We start from the raw sequence: 26439 nt of genomic DNA on the forward strand, positions 1-26439 counted from the left end.
CAAGGTTCTATCTGATAGCTGGTGGAGTTCCTCTTATCATTTGTGGGATCACTGCTGCTGTCAATGTCAACAACTACGGCGACAACAGCCCTTAGTAAGTGCATCTCTTTTTATCCTTGAGCCATTTGGCTCTTGACTTTGTGTTGTTTTGTTTGGTGCTGAAGTGAATAATTTTGCGTGAAACATTGAACACACAGACGTATCCTTGTTATGCACTGACCCTCCTGACTTCTTTTCTGCCTCTTGCAGCTGCTGGCTGGTGTGGCGGCCCAGTCTGGGGTCTTTCTTTGTCCCTGCTGGGCTCGTGCTATTGGTGACCTGGATCTATTTCCTGTGCACTGTGTTTCGCCTGAGGCACCGTGTGGCCAAAGAATGCACAGGAACCACACTGTCCTCTCCTGAGGCTGAGAGCCAGCCTGCACTGGCAGGAAGCACCAGCCTCCTCTCCACAGACTCAGCAGTGGGTCCTATAAATCCTGTTGTGGCACCAGAGGACCAGTACTCGCTGAAGACACAGTTCTTGGTGCTGGTGGCAACCCACTTCCTGTTTGTGGTTCTGTGGTGTTGTGGAGCCATGGCAATGTGGCTAACAGTGTGGCACACTAGCTTGTTGTTTAGCTGTCTCTATGGGATGGCTGCCACAGTTCTTGGGGTGTTTCTGGTGGTGCACCACTGCTTTCGACGTCTGGATGTACAGGCCTCATGGCTGGCATGTTGCCCAGGCTACAGTCACTCCCATCCTATGTCTACTTACACGCAAACCTGCACTACCGGGAGTGGAGTGCAGACCTCTGAGCAGGGATCCCAACTTTTCATCAATTGCCATCCACCTGGTGAATCTCATAACTCCTCATCAGCTCGGTCATCATCCACGCCAAGTGGAATCAGCAGTGTGGGCCCCGGGCCCTGCAAGCTCACCAACCTGTTGCAGGTGGCACAAGACAATCCAAACAACACTTCACGTGCCCCTGCAGGCAACAACCACAGCATCAGTACTGACAACACCACCAAGCCAACAAACAATGTTCTGCCAACCATTAACTCTGCAGCCCCAGTGCATCCCCAGAGAAGGAAAGTGAGTAGCAGAACTAAACAAGGAAGCAGCCAGTATCACCACCGAGGTGAGGGCAGAGGTCACTATCGTCTCAAAGCTCTAAGGACTGCTGGAGGTGGGGGCAGCCTGGGAGCTTTGGGTCCCAATGGTTTAGAGCACCTCAGTTCTTCACATGTTGTTCACAAACAGGCCACGAGTGAGAATGGCAGCATCCACCACAGCCTTTCAGAGAACCAGGCCAGCCCGCTTACCAATGGGAAGCGTGTTGGAGAGTCATTGGCGACCAGCCCCTCAGAGGGAAGTGATGGGGGCAGCAGCGGGAGTCGCAAACCCTTCCCTCTGCTGCCGTCTATGGCCAGCAGAGCGGCCATGCATGGCGCTCAAAGACGATGCGCCAGCAGAGACAATTTGAAACTGGCTGCCGCTGTGGAGCGAGACACCAAACGTTGCTCCTACCCTTTGAACAGTGTCACCACCACTGTGCCTGGCGCCGCCGCCCCAAATGGCACTCTCAAAAACTCAGTGCTCGAGCTAGAGCATGACATGAGTGGCACGGACCAATCCCAGACCTCCGTCGGAATGAAGAGTGGTTTGTGGAAAAGTGAAACCACAGTGTAACCTATACTTATATGTGAACTTCTATGCATTACCTTAATGGACTCTCAAATGATTGGGTTATGTTTTAATGGTCTCTTGATTATAATAATTATATAATTTAAGATAAAACATCATGAAGGCATCCAGGACCCTAAACTGGTACTTTTGCCTCTGTAGCATTGCAAGAGTTCGCTGTGAAATGGTAAAAAATAATAAGGCAGGTTTTTTTATTGTCATTTTCAAACATAAGATACTCATTTATTTTATTCATTTCACACATTTTTTTTACAAGATATCTCTGAAATTGGCATATGATGTTGATTTTGGATGTCTAATGAAAGCTTTACTGTTTTAGTTGTGATTTTTCTATGCATATCAACTATAGCATGAAATGGAATGCAAGATGGTCCATTTCCAAAGTACAGCTATATGCATTTAATATGTGGACAACCTTTCACCCCTATGTTTGCTTCAAGTAATTGTTTGCGTGTGCTCATGTATGCTTTTGTATGTTCTGTGTGTGCGTGTGTGTGTGTGTGTTTGTGTGTGTGTGTGTGTGTGTGTGTGTGTGTGTGTGTGTGTGTGTGTGTGTGTGTGTGTGTGTGTGTGTATGCACATACAGAAGGAGAGTAATTGCATGACTGTGGCTGTACAGAATCTGAGTGAATTAAAAAAGCTATGCGAGACTTTTGAATATATGATTAAAGTGTTTCATTTTTATTTCTGTGGTCCAATCAGCACTGACAGAGCTCCCCTTATCTAAGAAAATTCAGAAAGAATATAAACCAGAGGGAACTGCAGGAACTACTGCCCCCTCCTGGGTGACAGAGAAACGTTTCAGTCATTGTCAGGGATCTGAAATGTGTTGGCTCTACAAATCAGGCAAATCTTGCAGGTTTTACAATAACATAACAGCAATCTTGCACACTAGGATTGTAGAAGTGTTAGTATTAAAACATTTCTCAAAGGAGTATCTGACCTAAACAAATCACTGCATGCAGATCATAAGCTTTTTTAATAAATGAAATCAGAAAATTGCCTTCACATTTAAGTAGACTTATAAATGCCTAAGCAGTACTTCTGCTTTTTAGTCAATGTGATACACTTGCAATTCAGGAAATTACATTGACAGGAAATAGTGTTTCTTTATGCAGCTCATTGTCACTACTTTTCCCATTGTTCTTTGGTAGAAAGTCTTCATGAAACACAGATGTTGTTACTGTTAGGTGTTTAAATGTGGTCAGTCTGGTGTGCATACATTCTGTGTGCAGTAAGAGCTTTTTGATCAGCCCCCAGCAGAATATTTTCAGGATCTAAAACAAGAAAATCTATTCCATGTGGCTATGACCTATATTGAACCTGGAAAATAAATATAACCATTAGGCTTGTTTTGTTTATGACTCAATGAGAATTTCAATTCATCGTGTTCAGGTATGTCATGCATCTGGTGTTGATACTGTGGTAGGGTGTATGCAAAACAAACCAAATGTTTATCGAAACAATATAAGACACACATTTTTATTGGATTATTTTTCAAATTTGTGCCAATATGCCTGCTACAGTATGTTACTGTATGTTGCTGAAGAATGGAACAACTATTGCTTTTTTTTTACATTTCTAATTATTTACAACTGAATGTAAAATTATGCTAAATGTCCCAGTTCTGGTGCAAAACAATATCCTTCTTGATAAGAAAAAAAACTTGCATATCTATACATTATTTGCCTATTGTAATTTAATTTTCCTGCATTGAGATATTTTTTAATTATGCCTTTATTTCAATAATATCCATTTCAAGAAACCTCAGACTATGCCTTACAATTGTAGACCCACAAAAAGTGACAAAAAGTTATTTATTTGGACATCTTCTATCTAAATTCGCTAAATTAACATCACTGAACTCAGCTCAGTGTTAATTGTTGTCCTATTAAACTCTTCTACGACTTCTGTCAAGGTAAACTGATTCCTGACCAGTGGCTGACTTGCATTTAATGGTCCGCGAAGTCTCCACGCCCTCTTCCCCAACTGTCCAATCATCGACAGACCTAAAATAACTGATATAAATGTTAGCCAATCAGGCAAGCACTATGAAGAGTATGGGCGGGCACTCATAACATCAGGGAAGTGGAGTGTTTGACGTAGCAGAGGGAAAACAAGGGAATTGTTTTTATGAAAGCCTCTTAAAGGAATTGTCCTAGTTGGGTTACACAGGCTAGTACTAGCGTTAATTTCGTTAACTCTGAGTGTTAACTTAACTAAAGTGTTTTAGAAGAAGAAGAAGTTTTACGAAGAGGAGGGTGAAGTATTACGAGCTTCCTGAACTGAAGTAAAGCTAGGTAACCTAAAACCAACCGCCGCAGTGGACTGCGAGGGTGACAAACAGAGTTCAGGAAAAGGTTAACCAACCGCCCGGCGTAGTAAACTATTTAATAAAACAACTCTGATTAACTTTTGGTAAAGGTTAACGGACTTCCGTGATGTCTCTGGCCGACCAGAGCCAACATTGGTACCCCACGAGTGTCCAGGTAACTGTGCACCAGGCTCGGAACCTGCGTACTAAGGGCAAGAATGGCACCAACGACGCCTATGCCATCATCCAGGTGGCCAAAGACAAGTTTTCTACCTCTGTGTCTGAGAAATGTATCGCTCCAGTGTGGAAAGAAGAGGCCGCCTTCGACCTGCCGCTCTTCCACCCGGGAAACGCTGACCGATGCACGCTGCATGTCACAGTAATGCACCGTGCTCAAGTGGGGCTCGACAAGTTCTTGGGTCAAGTTGTGGTGAACCTGCTGGATCTTCATGACAACAACTCTACCAAAAAGACAGAGTAAGTGACTCTACTGTGTGGGTGTGTGGGTGTGGGGGGGTAGCCTGTTTCAAACTCACAACATAACGATTCAATAAAGGCTGAGAAGTCATTTAGGTGTTTTCCCTGGGTTTAGTTGCGAGTTACAAACATATATTAACTAGTTTAGATAAAGAAAACATTGTTGTCCTTCTCTAAATCAAGCTTAACACTTAATTCCAGTTTATTTATAGTGCATTAGCCCCAGAAAGTCTCAAGACTTCAAACTTTACATGAGAATAGTCCACCCACATACTCTGTTTAATAATTCCACTTACGTAATATATCTATCTATCTATCTACATATAAATAAATGACGTAAGGCTACGTCATAAAACATTAACTCAATTTAAAAGCAGGTGTAAACTGCAATCTGAGGTTGAATAGGTAAACAGACATTAGGTTGGTGCTGTAGCCTTTATTTGACCAAACTGATAACTACTCAACTGTCCTCAGTGTTGTGTCTGATTTAGCAAATATATCGTATACATGGAATATATCACCCCTTTCAAACCTTAAGTTAAATATTTACTCAACTTTACCTCCTTTTTAAAAACAACATTAACAAAGCCGTTGTGGCTAACACCTAAATGATCATGATTTATATTGACATTGTAATACAAAACAATTTCTTTACCTCAAGCAGTGGTCAACTTGTTCCTGTATGTATTTATTTTGCTACCTGAGACAGCCGAGCCATCTTTGAATTTGTCATCAACAAAAAGTTATTTAAATGTGGCACAAAAAACAACTCCTTTAGATTTCTGTAAGTAAATCTAAAGGAGTATTCCTAGATTTGCACGTATGGATAAATTGTGAAACCTAGCGTAACCTGAGTTTTTATATTGGCCGTCAGGAGTGTTTTTATATTTAATTATATCAAGTCTAGTTTCAGAGACAAGTAGAGTCACAAATGAACGATGCAGTCTTTTAATGACACCTTTTATGTACTTCAAATACAAGGCACAGATCCCAAACTGAAAAAACACTTAAGCTATTAACTTTAAAATGTTAACAATGCAATGGATCCTCTCTCCCTTCCCTCCTATTATCAGTGTCTAAGAGGAAAAACAGAAAACTATGGCGCTGGTGGGAAAACAGTGCAAGATAATTCTAATCTCAGCTCTTTCTTCTCTGTCTCTGTTGGACCAAACATAACATTTGGCTGAGACTTTCTCTTCATAAATTGGTGTGAAGCCAACTCTGTTACTGCCAGTTTACTGACATCTCACGCTGCTTCTGTTAATCTAGCACATTCTTCAGGGCTATTTACTATTTTACAAATGCGTCTGCTCACACCCAGACGTGCTGCATGAGTCAGGATGACATCTGTGGTGTGATGTAGGAAGGGTGTAACGTGGGTGGGACTGGAATCAAAATATAACTTTGAGTTGGTGTTAAATTGAGACGTACACACCCTTTTATGTAAGAGGAATTAAAAAAAATATAGCTTTAATATGGACTTTGACTTTTAAATGCTGCTTGTGATTTTGAAATGACCTTTGATAAAGACTGAGTCAGGTGGTGGTTGTTAATTTTCCAGTTACTACTCCACTAAGGGTAGCTTTGATGGAGCTCTACGATGACCTCATGCACTTAGTTATTGTACCTTCATATCTGAAATGTTATCTTGTGTTTGCCCAGTATGTTTTTACACTTTAATGGAAAAGTTAATTTCTTTCCAAGCCTGAACTCCTTCACTCTCACTGCTTTGCTTGCTCTCTCTGCCTCCTTTTAAAATCCAATATGCAGGGTATTGGATGTGGCTGTTTTCGCCTTGAAGCGTATGGTGTTAGATTACTGACCTGCTGATGCATGGTGTGACATTGAGGACTTTGTTTTCCTGCTGAAAGGGAGCTCTGCTGTTGCCTGTAACAAAATACAGTGCATTTCAAGATGAAATTAGGTTATAGGGCCGTATATTTGAGTGTGTATGAGAATAGGAGTAATTTACTATCACAATTTATCAGACAAATAACAAGGTTACTATTTAAATTATAGTTTAGTTTTATGTTCAGATGGTTATTTGGTGTGAAGGGGTTTAAAGATTTGATTTGAGTGTTGTTTTTTTTTTTTACAAACAGGACTTTCTACCTCTTACCAGTAAGAGATTATTTTTATAGCTGCAAATAATGATTCATTTTATTATGATTCAATCTAGCACTTATTTCCTGGATCATTATATATTTCTTTGGTCTACAAAATGTTAGAAAATCATGCAAAATTACCATTCTGCATAGTTGCACTTTCCTTAAGCCCAAGGTGACCTTTTCAAATCACTTGTTGTGTCCAAGCCATGGTTCAAAACTCATATTCAGTTTACAATCCCTTAACAAAAAGCAGCAAACTCTCTCAATGTAGAGCCTTATACTCGTGAATGTTTTGATTAATCCATTCCAGATACTGAGTTACACAATTGGACAATCATTGCAGATGACTTAGGGTCAGACTACTGAGCCAAAATATTTATTTTGTAAACAAAGAGCAGTGGAAAAATATCTCCCATCCTTTTAATTTTTATAAAAAACGTTCCTGCAGTGGCTTTACGATGATTTATAAAATGAGATCCTTGAAAACCTTGTGAAATGCTATTATATGTTAGTGCGTGGTGTGAGCGAGTGTTAAACAGATATTTTTGTAGGAATCTATAATTCACAGTTCTGACACCTGCTTTTATTTTATAGGTTTAATCCATTCTGCAGTCCACTCATAGGATAAATACAGTCTCTCCTGTTAATCATTAGACATGGAAAGAGAAGTGTCCTTGACGAGGGAACCTGTCCAGCAGGACTGGTGAGAGCATGCATAGGGCACGGCTCTCTATTCCTATGCAAACAAAACATAACGTGTACACCCTGTCAGTCTGTTAATAGCGCTAATGATAATGCATTGTCTCTGTACGGCCAGCTATGGTGCATTTCCAGCTGTAATCAACGTAAACAAGACGAGAACAACCGGCCGTCTCTTGACCGGCCTGAGAAAGTTTGATCTCTCTGTCCTTGTGCTTGCTCTTAGGTTGCGACTGTTTGACTTGGCATGCTCGGTCTAGGGTGGGAGATGAGAGATGTTTGAATTGGGCTCAGTGTGACTTTCATTACAACACGTACTGCACAGAACCTTCCTGCATGTTTGAAAGTGTTTGAGGAATGTTGGTTCACTCCCATGCTTGTTTCCTGACTGTTATCCTTCAAAGAGCCTGTCAGTTATCTGCTACAGCACATGACACTAAAATACAAAGTGTGCAGCAGTAAACTCCATATGGACTGAAGATAATGGCCACAGCATGTTTTCGTATTTAAATGCAGTGACGTATATCTTCACTATACCTCAGTGTATCTCTTTCAAAGTTAGATTGAACTTTAATAGGGCCCACATTATGTTCTACCAAGTGATCAAAGAGGAACCGTTACAGTTGGTACCATGCATTTCTCCATAATGAGTTCACTATTTCAAAACTCTTCACCCACAGTTGGCACAACAGAAGTCGTGCACTCAGCTGTGGATCACTTTTCATTGCTTTGACACAAAAGGCATTTTATGACTAGAAGTTTTCTCACTCAAAATCAACCACCACCAAATCTCTGTGAATGTACAGTCCATTTTGCACATGTTTAACAGTTTTATTTTGCAATAATGTCAAAAACTAAACCACACAATATTACTACTTATTTGACAAAAAATGCAGAAACTTGTCATTGCTACATAAAACACTGAGTGCCTATTTGAATCCCTTGACCTCTGTGAAAGACCCGGCACGAGAGGCAGAATCCAGAACGTTTTGTAATTGAGTAGGACAATATGGCGTTTCACCAGTCGTTACCAGTCAGGGACTACTGCAGCATGTTGCAGCATTCTGTGACATTCTATAAGGGAGCACAATCCATGCAGTAAATGAGTGACCTTCTTTTTGTTGTAGTGGAATCCTGGTTTATGCAAAATAATATTAAGACAATTGTGATAAATATTGTAAGTACCAGTTAGTAATTTTGGGTTGCATCAGTGCATTTTGGATTGTTCGATTACCTGCTGCGCTGAGCTAAGTCGGTAAAGCGTTTGAACTTTCTTGTTTTGAAAATGTTGTCTCTAAAGAAATGTGTGTTACTAATTGGAAAACAACCTGTGAGTGAAACAATCGGAGGGCTTTGTTGTGGAACAAAATAGTTTAAAAGAGGAAAGGCTTGCCAGAATAGGCACTTCTGCTACAATATTAGTGTATCTAATAATGGCGAGGTTTTTATTGTACAAGCGGAAAGCGTCAGTATGTAATGCCACTAATTGCTTGTTTTGGCATGGGTTTTAGAAAGGGCTCTCCAGAACACTCCTACCTTTCCCCGGTCAACAATAAGTGCTGATCAGTGTGCAACAAAGAGGACATGAGAGGGAGCTTGAACAAAGCTGTAGTTGTCATGCTTTATCTGTGGTTGGCATGGTGCTCCAAACAGGAACTGGAACAAAGCTGTATACTAGTTAATGACACTTGTCAGTCTCAGGTCTAGCAAGACACTCATTTGAAGCATCTGAAGTCAGAGCTATTAGAAACCAGGAGATTTATTAACAGTATGTTGCTTTTGTATATACAGCTTCCACTTAAGCTGATTTTAGCATAAGTAAACCTATACATAGCATTGTTTACAAAGCAGTTTTTAGGGCCAACTCCAGATCAAATTGCTGTATAAAGGAGCACGCAGCAGCGTAACATTAGATTCATCTCGACTCAGACTTACATCTGCAGTGTAGGGCTGCAAAACAGTGATTATTTCCCTTATTTATTATACGGTCATGCTTTTTTTGATCAATTGTTTTTACTTATAAAATTACAGAATATTGTTAGAATTCCTAAAGCTCTGTGTTTTCTTCCAATTGCTTCTTTTGACTGACCAACAGGGCAAATATATTCAAATTAAAATGATAAATTGTAGAACAGTTTAGCTGATACTAAATAAAGTTTGACATTTTAGCTAGATGAATGACGTGGATGATTTAAGCAATTATCAAAATAGTTGCATCTTAATCTTTTGTTTGTTGACTAATTGTTTAATCAATGAATTGTTCCACCTCTAGTGCTGTGATAATCTGAGCACAATGGACTAAATAAGCCTATACATCTAAATATTATCTTTTTAAAATCCTTATTTTTTTGTTCTGTTTTTTTTCATTCAGTGTTAAAGGGTGAATATTTGGCTAAATTACTGATAAGATGTGGATTTGTTGCAGTGTTATGAACAAGATGTCTATGTTTTTAAAAATGTATTTCTCAGGAATTTCCTATGATCTTGCAATTCAATCTTAAACGTCTGATTAATTTTTTCTGTTGTTTGCAGTTGGTTCAAGATGGTGGACAAGAGTGGAAAAGAGGACAAGGCGCGAGGGGAGGTGCTGCTAGATATCCAATTTATGAGAAACAACATGTCAGCTAGCATGTTTGACCTTTCTATGCAGGACAAACCACGCTCCCGCATCTCAAAGCTGAAGGACAAAGTCCGTGGGAAGAAAAAAGATGGCTTCTCTGACTCCGCTTCAGCTATTGTTCCCTCTGTCAGCAAGGTCTTCACAGACAGCGAGGGAGAGGCTGACGCACAGTCACTCAATCAATCTAAAGGAGTGAAAAAGAAATCTAAACTCAAAACGCTCTTTGGTTCCAAATCCAACTTGCAGCGTAACATCTCACAGTCTATGTCTACATTGGGGGTTCTTCCAGAGAAGAACTCTTCTCTCAGTGGCAGTCGCTCATCTGGCCTCAATGTTGAGTCTCCTGAAGGTACCCTAATCTGTCTCTACTCTGTGTGTACTGTATGTTGACAGTCTTTCCACTGCTGCACAGTTCAAGTCAAATAATGATGTTTTGTATGTCAATAATGACATCATGCTTCCTTATCTCTCCTCCCACAGTTAAAAAGAAGTTCAAATTCCTGGGACACAAGCGAACAGGCAGCTCTGACAGCAAGGTGTCTCAGGGTCCTTTCTCCCTACTGGGTCGATCCAAACAGAGCAACAGTGACCTGAACAACCTGTGTATCAACGGCAGTCATGTGTATGCAGAGGAGGCAGAGCCCAAAAGTGGATCTACTCTTAGTCTGAACAGCTCAGGCCAAGGATCTGTGGAGGATGTCGGCAAACACACCTCTGATGTCTCTGCAGATTCCTTTATAAGTGTCCCCTCATACAAGCATGAGTCTACAGATGGGACAATACTGGAGCAACAGCGCCATCAAGAGGAGGAGGAGAGAAGGCAGACAGAAGACAGGCGCACAGCAGAGGCCAAGGGGCTGGAGGAAGACGAGAAATACAAAGTAGAGGTCAGAAGACTGCAGGAGGAAGAAGATCGCAGACAACAAGAGGAACAGGAGAGGAAGAGACGCTTCCTCGAGGATGAAGCAAGAAGGAAGAAACAGGAGGAGCAAGAGAGGGAAGCAAGAGGAAGCAGCAGAAACCCGGAGGCTCGAGGAGGAGCGTCGCAAAGCCGAGGAGCAGAAACGACAGGAGGAGGCCTCCATGAGTGACAGGCTGTCGTCTCTGTTTGGAATGATCAGAAAGAAGGACGACAAAAAGGACGAGGTACAACAACAACCCAAAGAGGAGCTACCCACAACAGCCCCTCGCAGCAACTCAGGAGATTCCGATCAACCGATCTCCCACCGCTCCACCAACCCGTTTGAGGACGTTTCCCTCAGCTCAGATCTACCAGTTAGCAGTAATGAAAGCCCAGCTGATCGTCAGAAATCCAGCCGCACCCCACAAACCCCCTCTACCATGGGCTTCCTCAACCGCAATGCCAAAGTATCTGCAGTCAAACCCAGGTAGGCCTTCTTCTCAACTTACTCTACACAACTGTTATATAATAATGTTACTTTTATGTCTGTGTTATACCAGTGAGGATGCTATTGGTTGCTTGTTGTCATACTAGTCTTAGACTTGCATGACTGGAATTTGAATACTACCATCAATAGGCCTGCACGTGTAACTGCACATACTGTCGCCTTTTTGTTCGTATGTGCATTTTATGTAAATTATTTTATTTAATAAAATAATATCCTTGATGCTGCAGGTACGTATGTGCAAAACAAAAAGGCCTTACACCAATTGCAGGACAACGGAGTTGTTTGTTCTCTTTGGCACATATCAGTTAGAAATGTTGTTTTTTTAAAAACAACACTTGTTTCAGGTTATTAGCTTTCAACCATAAACCATGTCTGTCAACACTGAGACTTGGGAGTTCCACAAGTTTTCCTCTTCGTCTGACTCTGCCTTGTGGCTGTCTTGAATGACCAGACGTTGAAATTCATGAAACGGTTGACGGACTAGTTTGACCAGTTCGACCAGTTTGCTCTCGGTACAGATTGAAATCTGGGTGTGGCTTGTGCTTGTGAGCATTTGTGGAACAGGTTCTGGAGTGGGCAGAGCTCCTAAGGAGTCACTGAGCTACAGCAGTACTTAGCTTGTGGACGTCTTGAGTGATTGAATTTTGTTTTTGGACTAGATGTTTTATTATTGACTCATAATGGTAAGGTGCTTGCTATTGTCATTGATGTTATAGTAGTTACTAGATGGCAGATAGGCTAGACATTTAAAGTTGTTTGTGGTATTTATTTTGTTACATTTTGATGCCATGTTGGAAAATCTTGTATAATCTAAGTAGGATAATCTTAAAGCATTGTAGTCTTGTCATAATGGACAGTCAAACTGTCTCAATGTGAGCAAGTCACAGCTAAAATTAGAAACGGTAACTGCAAGACAGGTGAATATCAGATGTTCTGTTTGTCAAATGATTTTTGTTATATTTAATGGCAGCTTTTTCTAGTGCAGATAAAGCAAAGAATATAATAGTAAATATTGAACTGTCTAAGGGCTAAATTATGTGAGGCTGTGAGATGCTAGTTAAATTGGTGACGGGTTTTACATTGGTGGAAATGTGGTGGTCACACTGACCTGTAGGCCTTTGTTTTCACTCTTTGCCAGATTTATTCCATCTCTGGAGTCTGAACCTGTTGACTGCCAAACACTCAGTCAGCGGTGTCCTTCCCCAGTCAGCTCTGAGTCCACACTCTCTAGTGTTCCACCTGAGTCCCCTGATACTTTCTCCAGTATCCACTCACCCCTGGCTCCACCAAACATAAGTCAAATCCCGCCTGGTTCTCCTCTGGGCAGCATAGAGGATTTGTCCTCTGTCGGATCTTCACCCACCATGGCGGATAAGAAGAGAAGAGCCGCCATAACACCCTCGTACACAGTACATGGGACCCTTCCTGTCAGAGAGATCACAAACCCTGCATACGTAGAGGCAGATGGACTGCAGCAAGGCAAAAGAATGTCATGTACCACTTCCTGATTATGAATCCCTATTTCCTCAGAAGAGACACGGAGTACAAGGGCACACTCGATGGGACCATCTGATTGCTGAGGTCAATCAGAAACACAGGGACAGTGCTGAGATGAGTGTGGATGGCCCAGAAGAGCATGGACCCAGTCTTAAGCCTTCACTCCCACAGGAGAGTCCTTCTGTGAAGCATTATCAACCCCAACCTCAGGATACCAAAGCTATGTCATCAAAAAAAGCAGCAGCCCCAGCTCCCCCTAAATCAATCACACCTCCACAATCTCAATCAGTAGCAGAATCCAGTCAAAGACAGATCCAGAATACTGCGCCAACATCTCGCACGAGGCCTAATGTGCCTGCAGTCCCGAGACCTGTAAACACAATCAGAGAAAGTCCCTCAGTGATGTCCAGGGATGGATCAAGGAAGGTGTTGCGCTCATCACCTGCAGCAACGCATGCTAGCAGACCAACTAGCCAAATGGACGTGGATAAAGTACCATCAAATGATCAAAGACAAGTGCAAGTCACTGTGATCAAAGAGGCCCCCACAGCCAAACCCAGACAGAGGGCTAGTGGCAATGAGCCTGTGGAACAAGAAGATTATTTTGTGACACCAGTGGTCTCAGACAGACCCATGAACAGTAACATCCAAACATCATCTATGGACAGTATGGACACAAAAGGCAGGTATGAAATGGAGAACTTTGAGTTTGACCCATTCCCCAGTACTGAGCTTCTTTCCAAAGACCAATGGGCACCGCTGAAGCAGAACCAACAAGTAGATGACCCTTTTACCAGCAGTGTTCAAAAAGAGAAGAAAGTGGAAGATTGGGGAATGACCTCAAACGATCTTGATACAATCTTTGGTCAAGAGAAACTGACGGATCCATTTGCTGACGGCAGTGATTCAAAGGAACACAGTGAGGACATGAAAAAAGATGAAGATTCAAAGCAGGTCAGTCCTTCTTTCCAAAGAAAGAATTCACACAGAGGGAAAATGATTCCGTCCACAACTCTCACGGATTATAAGACTCCCAAGTCTCGACAAGAACCCGCATATAAAGAAGAAACGACCATAACCACAGCTAATCAAGGCCTCTCTGCAAGAGGTGTCAGGAATGAATCTATCGCACCGAAGCTTCCAGCTGATTCGAAAAGCCAATCTTACGTAGGAGAAGACCAATTTGGAGCTGAACCTTTTGTCGTTGCCTTGACTTCTTCAGAACCCCTCCCGGTCATACTGCAGGAACCGGCACCTCAGGCAGAGGATTTGTCTGGGAGAAAGGCACCTTTGCGATCATGGGTCTCACCCTCTGATGTTCAGCCTCTCAGTGCTCAGAATAGCAATGGAGGTGGGCTAGCCTTAACTCTACGCAGGTGAGATTGAAAAGCCCAGTTAAAAAGTGCATTTGTGGACTTTTTATCCAGACTTTGCATATGGCATCTGGATGCTGGTGTCGTATGGGTAGGCAGATGTGGTGTTAGGGTTTACCTTGGGTGTGAATTTTTTGAAAGCTTTTGATTTCTAGGCAACTTTCCTCAATTTCATTCTGAATATTGCACTTTGATCACAGTGGGATGATTTGGAAGATGTTCAGAGCACTAGATTATATGCATCATTTAACCCTGCTTATAGTTTCTTTTTCTTTTTTTTCCTGTGAAGTTTTCTATACATGTTGTTGTACTTATACACAGTAATCCATTTGAGGGCTTTACAATAATGTATGTGCTTTCTTTACAGGCCTCATCCTGTGAAGCCCATGCATTTAGAGAGCCAGCATCCCATCAGCACCCCTGCTGTAAAAGAGATAAAGTTCCGTGACCGCACCCCAGGGAAGATTCAGGTACTGTTTTGTTGACATAAGACAGAGAGATTCTTTTCCAAGGAAATTTGTAACCCCAGTCTTTACAGATGATTGACAAACTGGGACCAAAACAACAGATTTGTAGACCTATTCCCTCACAGCAAGTTAATTGGATTTTCCTGCAGAAGGAATTCTAAATGTTCATGTTTTACCTTGGCAATAGCAGTTTGACAAAAGTAATTACTTTCTCACTTATCCATAGTCAGTGTATTTACCTACAGTAGATGGCGGTCGGTACGCCCCCAGTTTGAGAAGCAGACAGGAGTACCAGGCACGGACGTAGGCAGCAGCAAAACACGTTTTAGCCACCTAAAAGAAATGTCCACCTAAAAAATCATTATCAGTTTAAGTGTACGGTATATTTAGAGTATTTTCTTACCTTGCCGTCGGACAGCCCTTTCCGACTGGGAACTGAAGCCGCTATCTATGCTCTAGCCCAAGCCACCAGACTCCATTGACAAAAACAATTGGTTTTACCTCGCAGAACATGGGGGTTGCTGTGCGTTTCTCATGCGGCATTCCCACCCCCCAGCTCCTGTGTACAACCACACTTCATACAATTCTAACTATCCCTTCAACAAAAAGTGTTTAATTAAATCAATGGATGTTTTCATTAGAATGCATAACCCGTATTCACATCTCCTCCTTCCCTTCAGGGGGCAGCATTGGTGGAAAGTGGCCCTTACACTCAGCTGACACAGGAAGAGTTGATCACATTGGTGGTGAGGCAGCAAACCGACCTGTCCCGGAAGGACTCTAAGATCGTGGAGCTGGAGGAGTACATCGACTGCCTGCTGGTCCGCGTCATAGACGAGAAACCCAGCATCCTGCAATCTCTTGACTATACCAAGCCAGTGTAAAGTAACGGCTGCTGAGAGTCCCACTGAAGGACAGTTATGTTTGTTGTGTGCGTTTGTACTGTTGTCACTGTGAGACACAATCTTTACGAAGGTCTTGGAGCATAATATGCACTTTCTTAGTTTCAGAGTCAAATTTATTTGAGAATGCTGGAGAATTTGTCTCTGAAGATATAACATTTGGTGACCATCTAATAACCATAAAATAAAACCCCTTTATATGAGCAAATGAATGTTTTGACACTAGGGTACTAGAATTTGCTTTAAAAAAACATGTTGCATAAAAATCTATTCAACATTTTGATTTATATACCCTACTTGATGAAGCTTCGGTTGAGCTTTATTTAATACACTAATAATGCAGATACAAATCTTTTAAAAACTATTATCTGGCCTTTTTTACTGTAACTTTTTGCTGTGCGATGAATGATCATATACATAACCTTAAAGCCATTCCAAATGAATGCACGATTATTTATGAGGTAATATTTCTCTCATTTGAATTATGATCTAATGAGCTCAGTTAAGATTATTTATGACAAGGACACATTGACTTTTCCCCTCTACCACTGAAGTCCTATTTTTATTTTATTTTTTTGTTCATTATTCTGATCTTGCATGTGTTTTTGTTTTTTTAACCAGACCATTAATAACATTCCTCAAATGTTTAACTCACCACAGTCGAATGTCAGCTCATCATCCAGTCCTTAAAAACATTTAGCCTTTCTTTGCTTTAAAGAGGTGTTAGTTAGAAAACCAGCAATAAATAAAAACAAGCCGCTGCTGTGTGTTCTACATAGTTTGAAGCACACAGCAGGTTTAACAGTTTTTTCTTTCATGTATTTGTTATTGTATGTAACCTGTGCACATATTTTAAAATATTATGTAATCAAACTCTTCTAATAATAATGTGAGATTTTGATCACTGTGATGTTTGTGTTTTATTTGTAAAATGGAAACCAAGAGATAATCCAAAACGAATCAGAGGAACTGTAATAGACTCAGTATCGGTAATAACTACCCAGCCTTGTCTTTCTATTTGAACTACACTCCTGAATGATCATCTATGCCTTTTTATATGACACTATTATGTTATGTCTTAGCAGCAATCATAGCAATATTCGACTTCAGAATGTACTGAGTGCCTTCAAAACCTTTTTCATGACTTTTATGTCTGATTGGCAGGATGGACCGTTGTTGGCTACCTCTCTTCTTATTCTGGAGTGAGAGATCAAAGAATGTGCACAATGTACAGCCTGATGTATTCAATGATGATGATGATACTACAGTCCATGTAAAACTTCTACAGGAAGGAATGATGAGCAAAATATGGTTTTATTTGAAATAAAGACACTTAATACTTCACCACATTGTTTGTATCTGCAATTACTTACAATAATTATGTGTACATTTGGGGAAAAAAAAACAACTTAGAAATGTAATTTAAAATAATTGACATTGTATGAGTGCTGGAGTAAGCTACATGTTGCATTCACAACTCCAGTTGTCTTTTGGATCATAAATATATTTATTGTCCCAGACCAACAAGAATACATAAGTAGCATGTTTTATGTCACAATGGCTGCCTTTCAGGCCAAGAGGCAGTTCAGTTGCAATGTAGTCTTTTCTTCATGGTGATTTAAAACTACAATGGAAATGAGGTGTTTGTAATGTTGTGTTTTACACATTTTCAAACCTAAATAGGTGGGACTGATATTGCAAATGGAAATACAATACTACATATTTATGAATAGAATAAATCTGGTGATGTATTTTTCTAGTTTTAAACAAATCCCATGATAAGAAAACAATGAATCAATCCTACTAACGAGCACTGTATCTACAGCCTATTATAGCCCCACAGCTGCACTGGGTGACATGACCACTCGTTAGGATGAACAGGGGCACTGTGGTTTATTCTCCAGCAATCCCACATACATCCTCCTGCTACCATACATACTTGCTATCCACTAATCCCCTGAAAATAGACTAACAAGATCCTGCTTGAATACATTTAGCTGACAACTACAGTACCATAGAAAGCATATTTATGTGACTCATTTGAAGTTTTACTCCTTTATTGGGAAAACAATAGCGTGGTGCTGAGAGAAGTCAGAAAGTATTAGCAAGAAGCTGTCGGTTTAGGCCTTTTAATGATATTATATATTATATATATTATATTTTAATCTGGCAAAAAGAAGTTTGTTTTTCAGGTCCAAACACAAATGCATACATTTCCAATAAACTGGCCTCATGTGAAAGAGACATTTAAAAAATAATAATTATAAATTGAATTTCTAATTCACAAAACGGAGGCTACGCAACATTACGCATCTGGACAAACACACACGGATGTCGACGGTTGAGCTACTCTGTTCAGTCCTAAAGGGGAACCCCACTGATTTTATACATCAAAATGTGTTAACAAGTCCTGGAGAGAGCTACTGTGAAAACAAGTTGTATGAAACCTTTTGTGGCTCCAAGATTAAGCTGCTGCAGAATAAATTTGCCTCAGGTGATATCACTCAAGTCAGCACTGGTTGGGGCTGAAGGCTCCAAGTTTGACAATAAATAACATCTAAGGGTGTGGAGTAAAAAAGAAGCGAGCCCACCAGGCCTCTGTATACAGCCTGCTCCTCATCTCTGAGTCCTATTTTCTGCATGTCATTTCCATACAGTCTCTCTCCACTATCACTATCAAATAAATTGATCAAATGGCCATCCTACCCGTCTAATCCTGCGTTGCCTGAATGTTACCGGAATTAATTGAGTGTACTCTGCTGGATTAACCAACAGCAGTCTAAAACACCGGAGCTTCACAAAACCACGCTGGCTGTGGCGCAGTTGTTGGCCGAGATGCCTATGCGACGGCGGCATGTGAACATTTTGCGGAGCTCTGCGCGGAAACGGTCGTGCAGCCACGCGTAAAGGAAAGGGTTACAGCAGGATGAGCTCATTGCACACAGGTGACACAGCAGCTGAATGAGCAGAAAGTACCGCTTATCAATCAGGTCAATGTCAATGTCACGCAGCACGTTGAACACACTGATTGGCATCCAGCAGACGCCAAAGGCTGCCACCACCAGGCTCACCAGCCGGAAGGTCTTGCGTTTGCGCATGCGTTGAGCCTCTGCCTGGCTCTGGGTATGGTGGCCGGGTACAACACAGTTCCGCAGTTTGACAGAGATGCAAAGGTAAGAGATGCAGAGCGCAGACAGAGGCAGGACGTAGGTGATGAAGAGAGTGCTGTAGGCGTAGGCCAGACGCTCCCTCTCCTGGCCCATCCAGAACTCCTCGCAGATGGTGAAGCCCTCATTCTTAAACTCCACATGGTAGGTGTGAGCCACAGCTGGAGCCACCAGACCACAGGACAGCAGCCAGATCCCAGACAGAAGGTAGGTGCACCCCAACACTGAGATGCGCTTTTTTAGAGGATGAACTGTGGCATAGTACCTATAAAGAAGCAGAGAAGACCGTAGCCTTAGTTTGTTTTTCCAGAGTTAGATGGATCTACCAATCTAAACTGTTAGAAATACAGAAACATACCAAATGTGAGTTATGTGAAGAAGAACATTCACAAGCCATCGCTTGCCAACAGCAATTACAAGAAGCAAATGACATGCACAGCTGTTAAGCACCACAGATAACACAGCTTTGAAAATTACAACAGAGGCAGTCAATGCCAAATTGACAGTTTCCAACCAAAGAAATATGTTCACAAGGCTTTCATAAAAATCTAATCCAATTCAGCTCTGCTACTGTATCCATGGTGAACATAAAAAAAGCAGGATTTGCTGCTTTGTGTAATGAGCACACCTTGATGTCTTGAGCAGGAAGTATTATAATCTGTTAGCTCATCCATCTTTTCTGTTCCTTAGCCCCACATCCAAGTTCTTACACATTTGCATCAATTCATTCATTCATTGTAAGGAATTATGTACCCTATTATTTATTCATTTATGTGTAGTTTATAGAAGGGTGACCAAGCTGTTGAACCTTCTTGCTATTCTAGTGATGCATTATAGGATATGTCAGTGAAATGCAGGATGCATGTAAATATTCCTCAAGTTGTTTTTTCATTCTTACCTGTCCACACCAATAGCAGTGAGAGTGAAGACGGACACGTACACCGTCACAGGCTGGATGAGGTACACCAGGTAGCACATGAAGCGGCCAAACACCCAGCCGTGTGGATTGAATGCGTAGGCCAGTGTGAAGGGGACACATGTTGCACACATCAGCATGTCAGAGAAGGCCAGGTTTCCAATAAAGAAGTTGGTGACGTTGTGCATCTTGCGGGTGCGGCAAATGACATAGAGGAGCAGGTAGTTGCCGAAGACGCCCACCAGAGCCACCAGAGTGTAGCAGGGAATGATGAGCAGCTTGAAGGACTGCAGCAGCTCTACACCCACAAACTGGGGGCTGCGCTTGGAGGAGCCGTTCTGCAGCGCCACTTCGAAGACCTGACCGGTGTCATTCCCATTCACCTCATGCATCACGCATGGAGGGGTGAGCTCATCTGCCCAGCCGCTGCCTGTGCCCTCCATCCCTAAAGGCTGATGTCAACCTGCAGGGGTGAAATCATGAATACAATGAAATACACTGCATGTATTCAACAGCATGCACAGTGACATATCACTGCCAAGCCAAGACTATGCTGAATGACCCCACTACTGTAAGACACATTTATATTGAACAATTAGCTTAAATAAAATATTTTACTTTTTTTTATAATCCTGTTTCAATGCAGATAAACTCTACAGTTAATTGAACAAGTTCCTCGACCCATTTAAAGGTTTTGACTGTGATAACATATGTTTCAGTCCTGTACTGACAGTCATTTCCTTCTTTTTTTATACAGTAAAGTTTCCCTTGGCTAAACTATTAGAGATGTGTTTTAATGAAAGGGTTTGTGAGACAGATGCCTTTCAATTATTTCATTAAAATGTTCCAAAGTTCAACACAAACATTGAATAGCAAATGGTGCTGTGTGACTCAGACCTGCTCTGGACTCTTATCCACCCATAAACTGTGCATGTTCAGTTTGTGCACATGACAGGGGGCTGTGTTCACATTGATTCAATGCAACCATATAGCAGAGGAGATATAATGGCCACAACATGTGAGAAAATGCGAGGATACTGATATACATATTGAGTATTTAGTGACACAATCAGAAAAGACATGTTGCATTTTTTATTTACTGTTCAGATTTGCTAAAGATGTTTGTAAGAACAACATTTTTTGTTCTGCCAAAAATATTAGAGAAAGATTTCTGCTTCACATTCACCCAAAATGACAAAATTCTTAATTATTATCAGGACTGTATGTTTCAAAGAAGAACACAATATAATATATAACTGTTACAGTATATAATTTGTCTTTACTGCTCTGTAACAACAGACTGAGGGTCTAAGGATAGAGGGTACCATATGCTGTGCAGATGATATAGATTATAGTATTGTCTGAAATCACTTTTAGACATTGCAGCGTCTCACATAAAGGTTTGCTCACGACAATATCAGAAATATACTGTGAACAGTGATCCATTAATAAAACCGTTTGCATAACAATAGGAAACGGTTACATTTGATTCACACATTGTTTCTCACAAACTCAAATAATCACTGTAAAAATGTTATATTACATGTACACGCATGAAAAATCAACGTTCAAAAGTCAACGACTCCAAACTCTACCAAGAATGTTTCTTATATATTTTTGTATTGTTTGTTAACACTAGCCTACTGTATAATTTCTGCCAAGCAGGAACAAAAAGCTGCACACTAAAATGAAATCAGAGACATTTCACTAATCTGGTTAAACAACAAACAGTGTAAGGCATTAAAAAAGTGTTCCATGTATCTTTTTTAGTCTCTCAAAAAGAGATCGTAATACTGCGATGCAATTAGACGGACAAGTGTCCCGATATATAAAAGTCTCTCTCGAACACACCGATTCTCTAAACTCAAGCTCGAGTAAGAAAAACATTTCAAATGCAATGACACAGAACTGACGCATTTCTATGCAACATCTCCATCTTTCTCTTTCCAGTACAGCTGTAGGCTGCTGACTTTTAGTAAGACTTAACTAATTGAACTAAATTCGAGAGAAAAGGTAGTACACCTACCGTGTGTTGAGCCTCAGTTTGGAGAGAGAAAATATCAGTGCGGGAGAGATCCAGCGCAGAGCCTCTGTGCGCCTCTGGAGAGATGCGCGCTTCTCGCACAGATCAGCCCACATCGGTTTCTGACCAGCATGAACCAGATGAACCTATTGCTATTTCATGTTCCAGGCATGTTTAAGCGTAAAGAGTTTGTTTCCGTGCGATTAACAGGTGAATGCCGGGGAAGACTTGCGCGTATATCTGCCTTTAAACCTGACTGACAGCTTCTGACGCGCGTCTCTGTGGCAAATAGTTTATTCTGCATATAATCGAGGAAAAACCATGTAAAATACTATTTTCTATCATTTCTATAGGCTCACGAGAAGTTACAGTTTAGTCTAGCTTCTCATTTCTGTATCCTGCATATGAGATCATTATTCCTTCATTAGCTTTTCATATTGAGAAATACAGAGGAACCATGAAATGTTTACCTTGAGTAATATCAGTTATAAATGATGGTTTATGGGTGACAAACACTCTTTTATGCATGCCCAAAAGGTCACACTGCTGTGTGAGGTGGCTGTAATGTTTGAACTGTCATCCTTCACCGGTCACAAATATTTGTAAAAGGGGCTGAGGGGCAGACTGATAAGGAGGTGACGTGATGTGATGTGATATCTCAATATTGAGTGGCCTTTGTGAGGAATACAATCAGAGCTGGAGGCATGGTGTTTAATTTGTGCAAACCGACTGTCAGTTTCTCCTAAACAAGTCAGGACAGAGACAACACAACCGTGGCTATATGCCGGCATTGGTGAATTGATTTTGACTCAACAGCCTGGTGTGAAGCCAGATGACCAGGACTGCTATAGGAGATCCTGATGTGACGTCCACAGTGGAAGTTGTATTCAGTGTGTCTGTGGCTTCGCACCGTTCATTTAGAGCTACAAGAGTTTGGTTGTAATCGATAGAGGTTAACTCTCCCCACACTTCCTCTTGCATGCAGCCAATCGTAGCTCAGTCCCCTGTCAGCAGGAAGTGTTAGGCAGAGGTAAGCCAGGAACCACAGATAAATTACTGCTCATACTCAACTTTCTGACTTAAATGTGTCATAAGAATTTCAAGTCACAGTCTAAATTGTAGGTCAAGTAGTTTAATTGGGAAAGAACCAGCACATTAAACTATTAATCTCAGGACCTCTTTAAAAAAATTAGGAGGAATGATATTAAAGGGGTTACTTCTGAAGCAAAAAGACGAAGATAACCATGAAATCTGGAGGTAGGACATACGCAATTAAGATAACGAAGGAAACTATTCAAGCTCTCCTTGAATCGTCTTTTCTTGTTGACAATAGCAGACATGTAATGTGGTGGGGGCTGTGTTAAATGTTCTCACGCTCATACATGTCTGACCATAAATACTGTGCAGCTGCAAGGCGTCCTGTTTGAAAGTTCCCAACATCTAAGCAGTGGTGGAAGACTTATCAATACTTCAGTGTACACATACTCCGTTACAAGTACAAGTCTTGCTTTCAGAATTTGACTTAAGTAAACTACCAAAGTATTAGCATTCAAATATACTCAAAGTACCAAAAGTAAAAATATTCAGCCTGTAATCATATTGTTGGATTTCACAGTGCTGTTGCATTTGTGTGTCCGTCCCTTTAATGTTGCAGCAGGTAAAGGTGGAGCTAATTTAAATTATCGTATGCACTGCTGCGTTTGAAGACCCCCCTGGGGATCAATACATGTCATCTTATCCCACAATAATACATTGTGATTTATTTATTGATAATGTTTAGTATTTATAATCTAAATCTGCAAAGTAACTAGTAACTAAAGTTATCCGATAAATGTTGTAAACATACAATATCAGCCTCCAAATTGCAGTGCATTTGCAGAAAATATGATCACAGAGAACATCCTAAACTACAGTACAATGCTTGAGAGATGCTTTCTAAGATTTTGGGTTGTAGTTATGCTGATTTCTCCTTTGGAGAATAAAGACCTTAAAAAGTTGCGAAAGTGATTTCTTACAGTAACATTATAATCTTTACAAACTCAGAAGGTTACACAGACAACGTGCGTCATGGTCACAAACTCAAAGCCTCTCCTGTTCTATGACAGACACCTGACTTAATAGCGGCTCTTTCTTGAGCTGCTCAGAGACAATCACAGAGCGCTTGTCCCCAAGGCCAAATGCCCCGTGTGAGGAAAACAAAGCTTCAAACCATGAGCTATACAGAAGAGGATGGTTGGATGACTCACCATGATGCTTTTCTTTTACCTGCAGTGAGCTTTACATGAGAGCTGAATAATTCAACCTTCACTGCCTGTTGATGGGGGCGGGGATAAAGACGTATGTGCATCGATCTTGTATATTCTCTAAGTCTGACATGGCTGCCATAATTATATCATTTGAACTCAATCTCCTTTTCAAGATCGTGTCACCCTATGGTGTACACACACTGATGGTGTGTAGCGTCAGCGTCCGACATCGGTTTACTCTTACTCTTATCTTTTTGTTTTACAACCTGGATTTGATCTTCTTGTGGTCGGTCGCTCCACCGCTTCGGTTGTGACTGAAGAGGATCCTTCTGGTACCACCTTGGTTGAGGTTCTAAGCGAGCTGAGCCAATACTAGAAGGTGGAGATGATTGGTCAGACACAATCGACACGGGACCTCCAGTGAAATAACTATGTTCTACATATGGTCATGGTTCAGATGATGTTTCCTCATGACTTTAGTGATGTCCAAACTTCTGCTCTAGCACCACCAGCAGGTTCACATTTGTGCTTTTGAGTGAAATGTCTCCACAACTATTGAATGGATTGCCATGAAATTTGACATTCATGGTGCCCATATGATGAATTGTAGACGCTAATGACATCCCACCCGCCTCAGCTGAATGTTTAATGTCATTGAGCTTGTTAGCGTGCTGATGTTAGCTTTTAGCTGCTAAGTAAAGGCTCAGAGCTGCTAGCATGAGTATATAATATTTTAGTCTTATTTGTGCCTCCAAATGCATTAAAGTCCAACCGAAATCACATTTAATCAAACGCATTTGAAGTCAACTGTGGCTCCTGTGCTGTGAAGCTCTGGTAGAACGCTGACGTAACACAAGATGTGATTGGCTGTGTCGAAATAAGATCTCCATCTACGTAAATGGACACCGAACGGTATTCCATCAAATGAATGCGAAACTAGTGTGCAGATCAGGTCACACCTGATTAAGAAATGTATGTCACGATTCTTGATATACACTCTACTGCAGCCTGTAAAGTGTTTTAGATCAACACTTTAAAAACCTTTCAGAGAATCAATCTAAATTGATTTGTTACGTTCTTATAGTTTGAAGTTAATAGCGTTTGTTCACTCACGGCTAATAATTGGTCAATTAGCACATTCCTTTCTGAGTCTGAGTGCACGAGAGGACTCGGCCAGCAGATAAACTCCTCAAATCACTAACTCCTGTGTAATGAAAGGCAGCTCTGCGTCCCCTCAGTGGTACCCATGTGCGCTTGATTTATTGCCTTGATTGTCGTCTTGATGTGACAATCCAGAGATCTGCTCACACAAGACAAAGTTAAATGTTTCTCTAATTACTTATTATGTGATTACTCCTTCACAGTGTGAGCTAACATCAGTGCTGTTTGGATGTGTGTCCTGACAGAGAACAGTGTGATTATGCTATTTTCTTTTATGACAAGGACAGTGTGCTTTTCAGAAAAAACGATACTAAGTATAATAAGTGGGATCAAAAAATGTTATGTCCAAATTTGAGGTAATAGTGTCTAACCAGCATATTTCTGATAAAATGATGTTTTTTAAAGCACTATTTATAGTTCATATATATCATATATAGTTCAGTATATTTGTATGATAGTATTAAATTCAGTCGTGGCCCAGTTCTTTGTTATAAATCGGAATATGATTTCTGGGTAATACTGGTATTAACTGGAAAGCAAGCAAAACCTAAAAACTATTTACTTTTTACTTTTGCATACCGGGTAAATTCAATTTCCATGGTAATATTTGGGTTTGGGCAATCTCATAGACTGTATAGGGCACTCCTCTTTATTCACGTATGGAGTTATAACAGCACATGGAATATTACATGCAGATGCTTGTCAACAACGTATCCCAAACTTGAAACCTGTGAACGAGTATCTGCAAACACTGTCTACATGCAAACATGCACAGATTCAAATCAAAGGGCTCCAGACAGCATCTAATGGCTCAGACTCTGTATGATGGTGGATGTTGATTATCCTTGTTGGTCACCCCGGGTCATTGAAATGAAAAGAGCGAGCACACTGCCTTCATTAAATACCTTGTCGCAACCTGTTTCTCAGAACTAAACAGCATCCAGCGACAATAGCGGCACATCTCACCAATGAAAAGAGGATATAAAGTTAGTTATATAAAAGCTGTATGTTTGTATTTTGCCACACAGACGTGCATGATAGAAAAGAGGATTACTCATTAAAGTTTCAGGATGTTGTGTCATTTTCTGTATATTACATTCACATCATAAAAAAAAAAGGTTCTTAGTAGAAAGGAAATGTTCCCTAAAACCTTATTTGGCATTAAAAAACAACAAAGTAATGCAATACAAATATAACTCTTTTCAGAAGAAAGGTTACTCTGTGCTAAGCCCCCAAACTCTTAAACCTGCAGCATCAAGGATATTATTTTATTAAATAAAATCATTTATATAAAAATAATGTGTCTTCTTGGCTCATTTATTTGGTATTTCTGCAACTTAGGCAGTCAGATATGATTAGTTATTAATAGAGCA

General features: G+C 40.8%; 3 protein-coding genes across 4 annotated transcripts in view; 2 read left to right on the plus strand and 1 right to left on the minus strand.

Moving 5' to 3' along the window:
* adgra2 (adhesion G protein-coupled receptor A2) overlaps positions 1 to 2339 on the plus strand; it is a 35805-nt gene extending 33466 nt beyond the window's left edge. The window contains 2 exon segments of the mRNA XM_029440787.1: positions 5 to 94; positions 250 to 2339. Of these exon segments, the coding sequence (XP_029296647.1) occupies positions 5 to 94; positions 250 to 1672 (1513 nt within the window). The 3' untranslated portion in view covers positions 1673 to 2339.
* Positions 2340 to 3756: 1417 nt separating this feature from the next.
* Positions 3757 to 16897, plus strand: rab11fip1a (RAB11 family interacting protein 1 (class I) a). The gene is given in 8 exon segments (XM_029439519.1): positions 3757 to 4478; positions 9818 to 10254; positions 10386 to 10902; positions 10904 to 11293; positions 12453 to 12807; positions 12809 to 14187; positions 14552 to 14654; positions 15332 to 16897. Coding segments are annotated over 8 exon segments (3735 nt in total). The 5' UTR covers positions 3757 to 4128; the 3' UTR covers positions 15536 to 16897.
* Positions 16898 to 17046: 149 nt separating this feature from the next.
* Positions 17047 to 21822, minus strand: prlhr2a (prolactin releasing hormone receptor 2a). 2 transcript variants are annotated; one of them, XM_029439520.1, is made up of 3 exons: positions 21663 to 21822; positions 19619 to 20099; positions 17047 to 18985 (listed from the first exon to the last, which is right to left on the minus strand). In XM_029439520.1, the coding sequence occupies exons 2-3, from the start codon at positions 20077 to 20079 to the stop codon at positions 18349 to 18351; spliced, it is 1098 nt and encodes a 365-aa protein (XP_029295380.1). In that variant the 5' UTR covers positions 20080 to 20099; positions 21663 to 21822; the 3' UTR covers positions 17047 to 18348. The 2 variants fall into 2 exon arrangements, with proteins under 2 accessions (XP_029295380.1, XP_029295381.1); XM_029439521.1 differs by lacking the exon at positions 21663 to 21822 and having other exon boundaries at positions 19619 to 20112.
* Positions 21823 to 26439: the final 4617 nt, after the last annotated feature.

This window comes from Cottoperca gobio, chromosome 9, assembly GCF_900634415.1.
Source record: "Cottoperca gobio chromosome 9, fCotGob3.1, whole genome shotgun sequence".
NCBI classification, from domain to species: Eukaryota; Metazoa; Chordata; class Actinopteri; order Perciformes; family Bovichtidae; genus Cottoperca; species Cottoperca gobio.

Coding starts and splice junctions, on each gene's coding strand:
- prlhr2a (XM_029439520.1), bottom strand. CDS start 20,079: ATGGAGGGCACAGGCAGCGGCTGGGCAGATGAGCTCACCCCTCCATGC. Junction 18,986..19,618: donor ACTGCTATTGGTGTGGACAG/GTAAGAATGAAA, acceptor GCTTCTTTATAG/GTACTATGCCACAGTTCATC.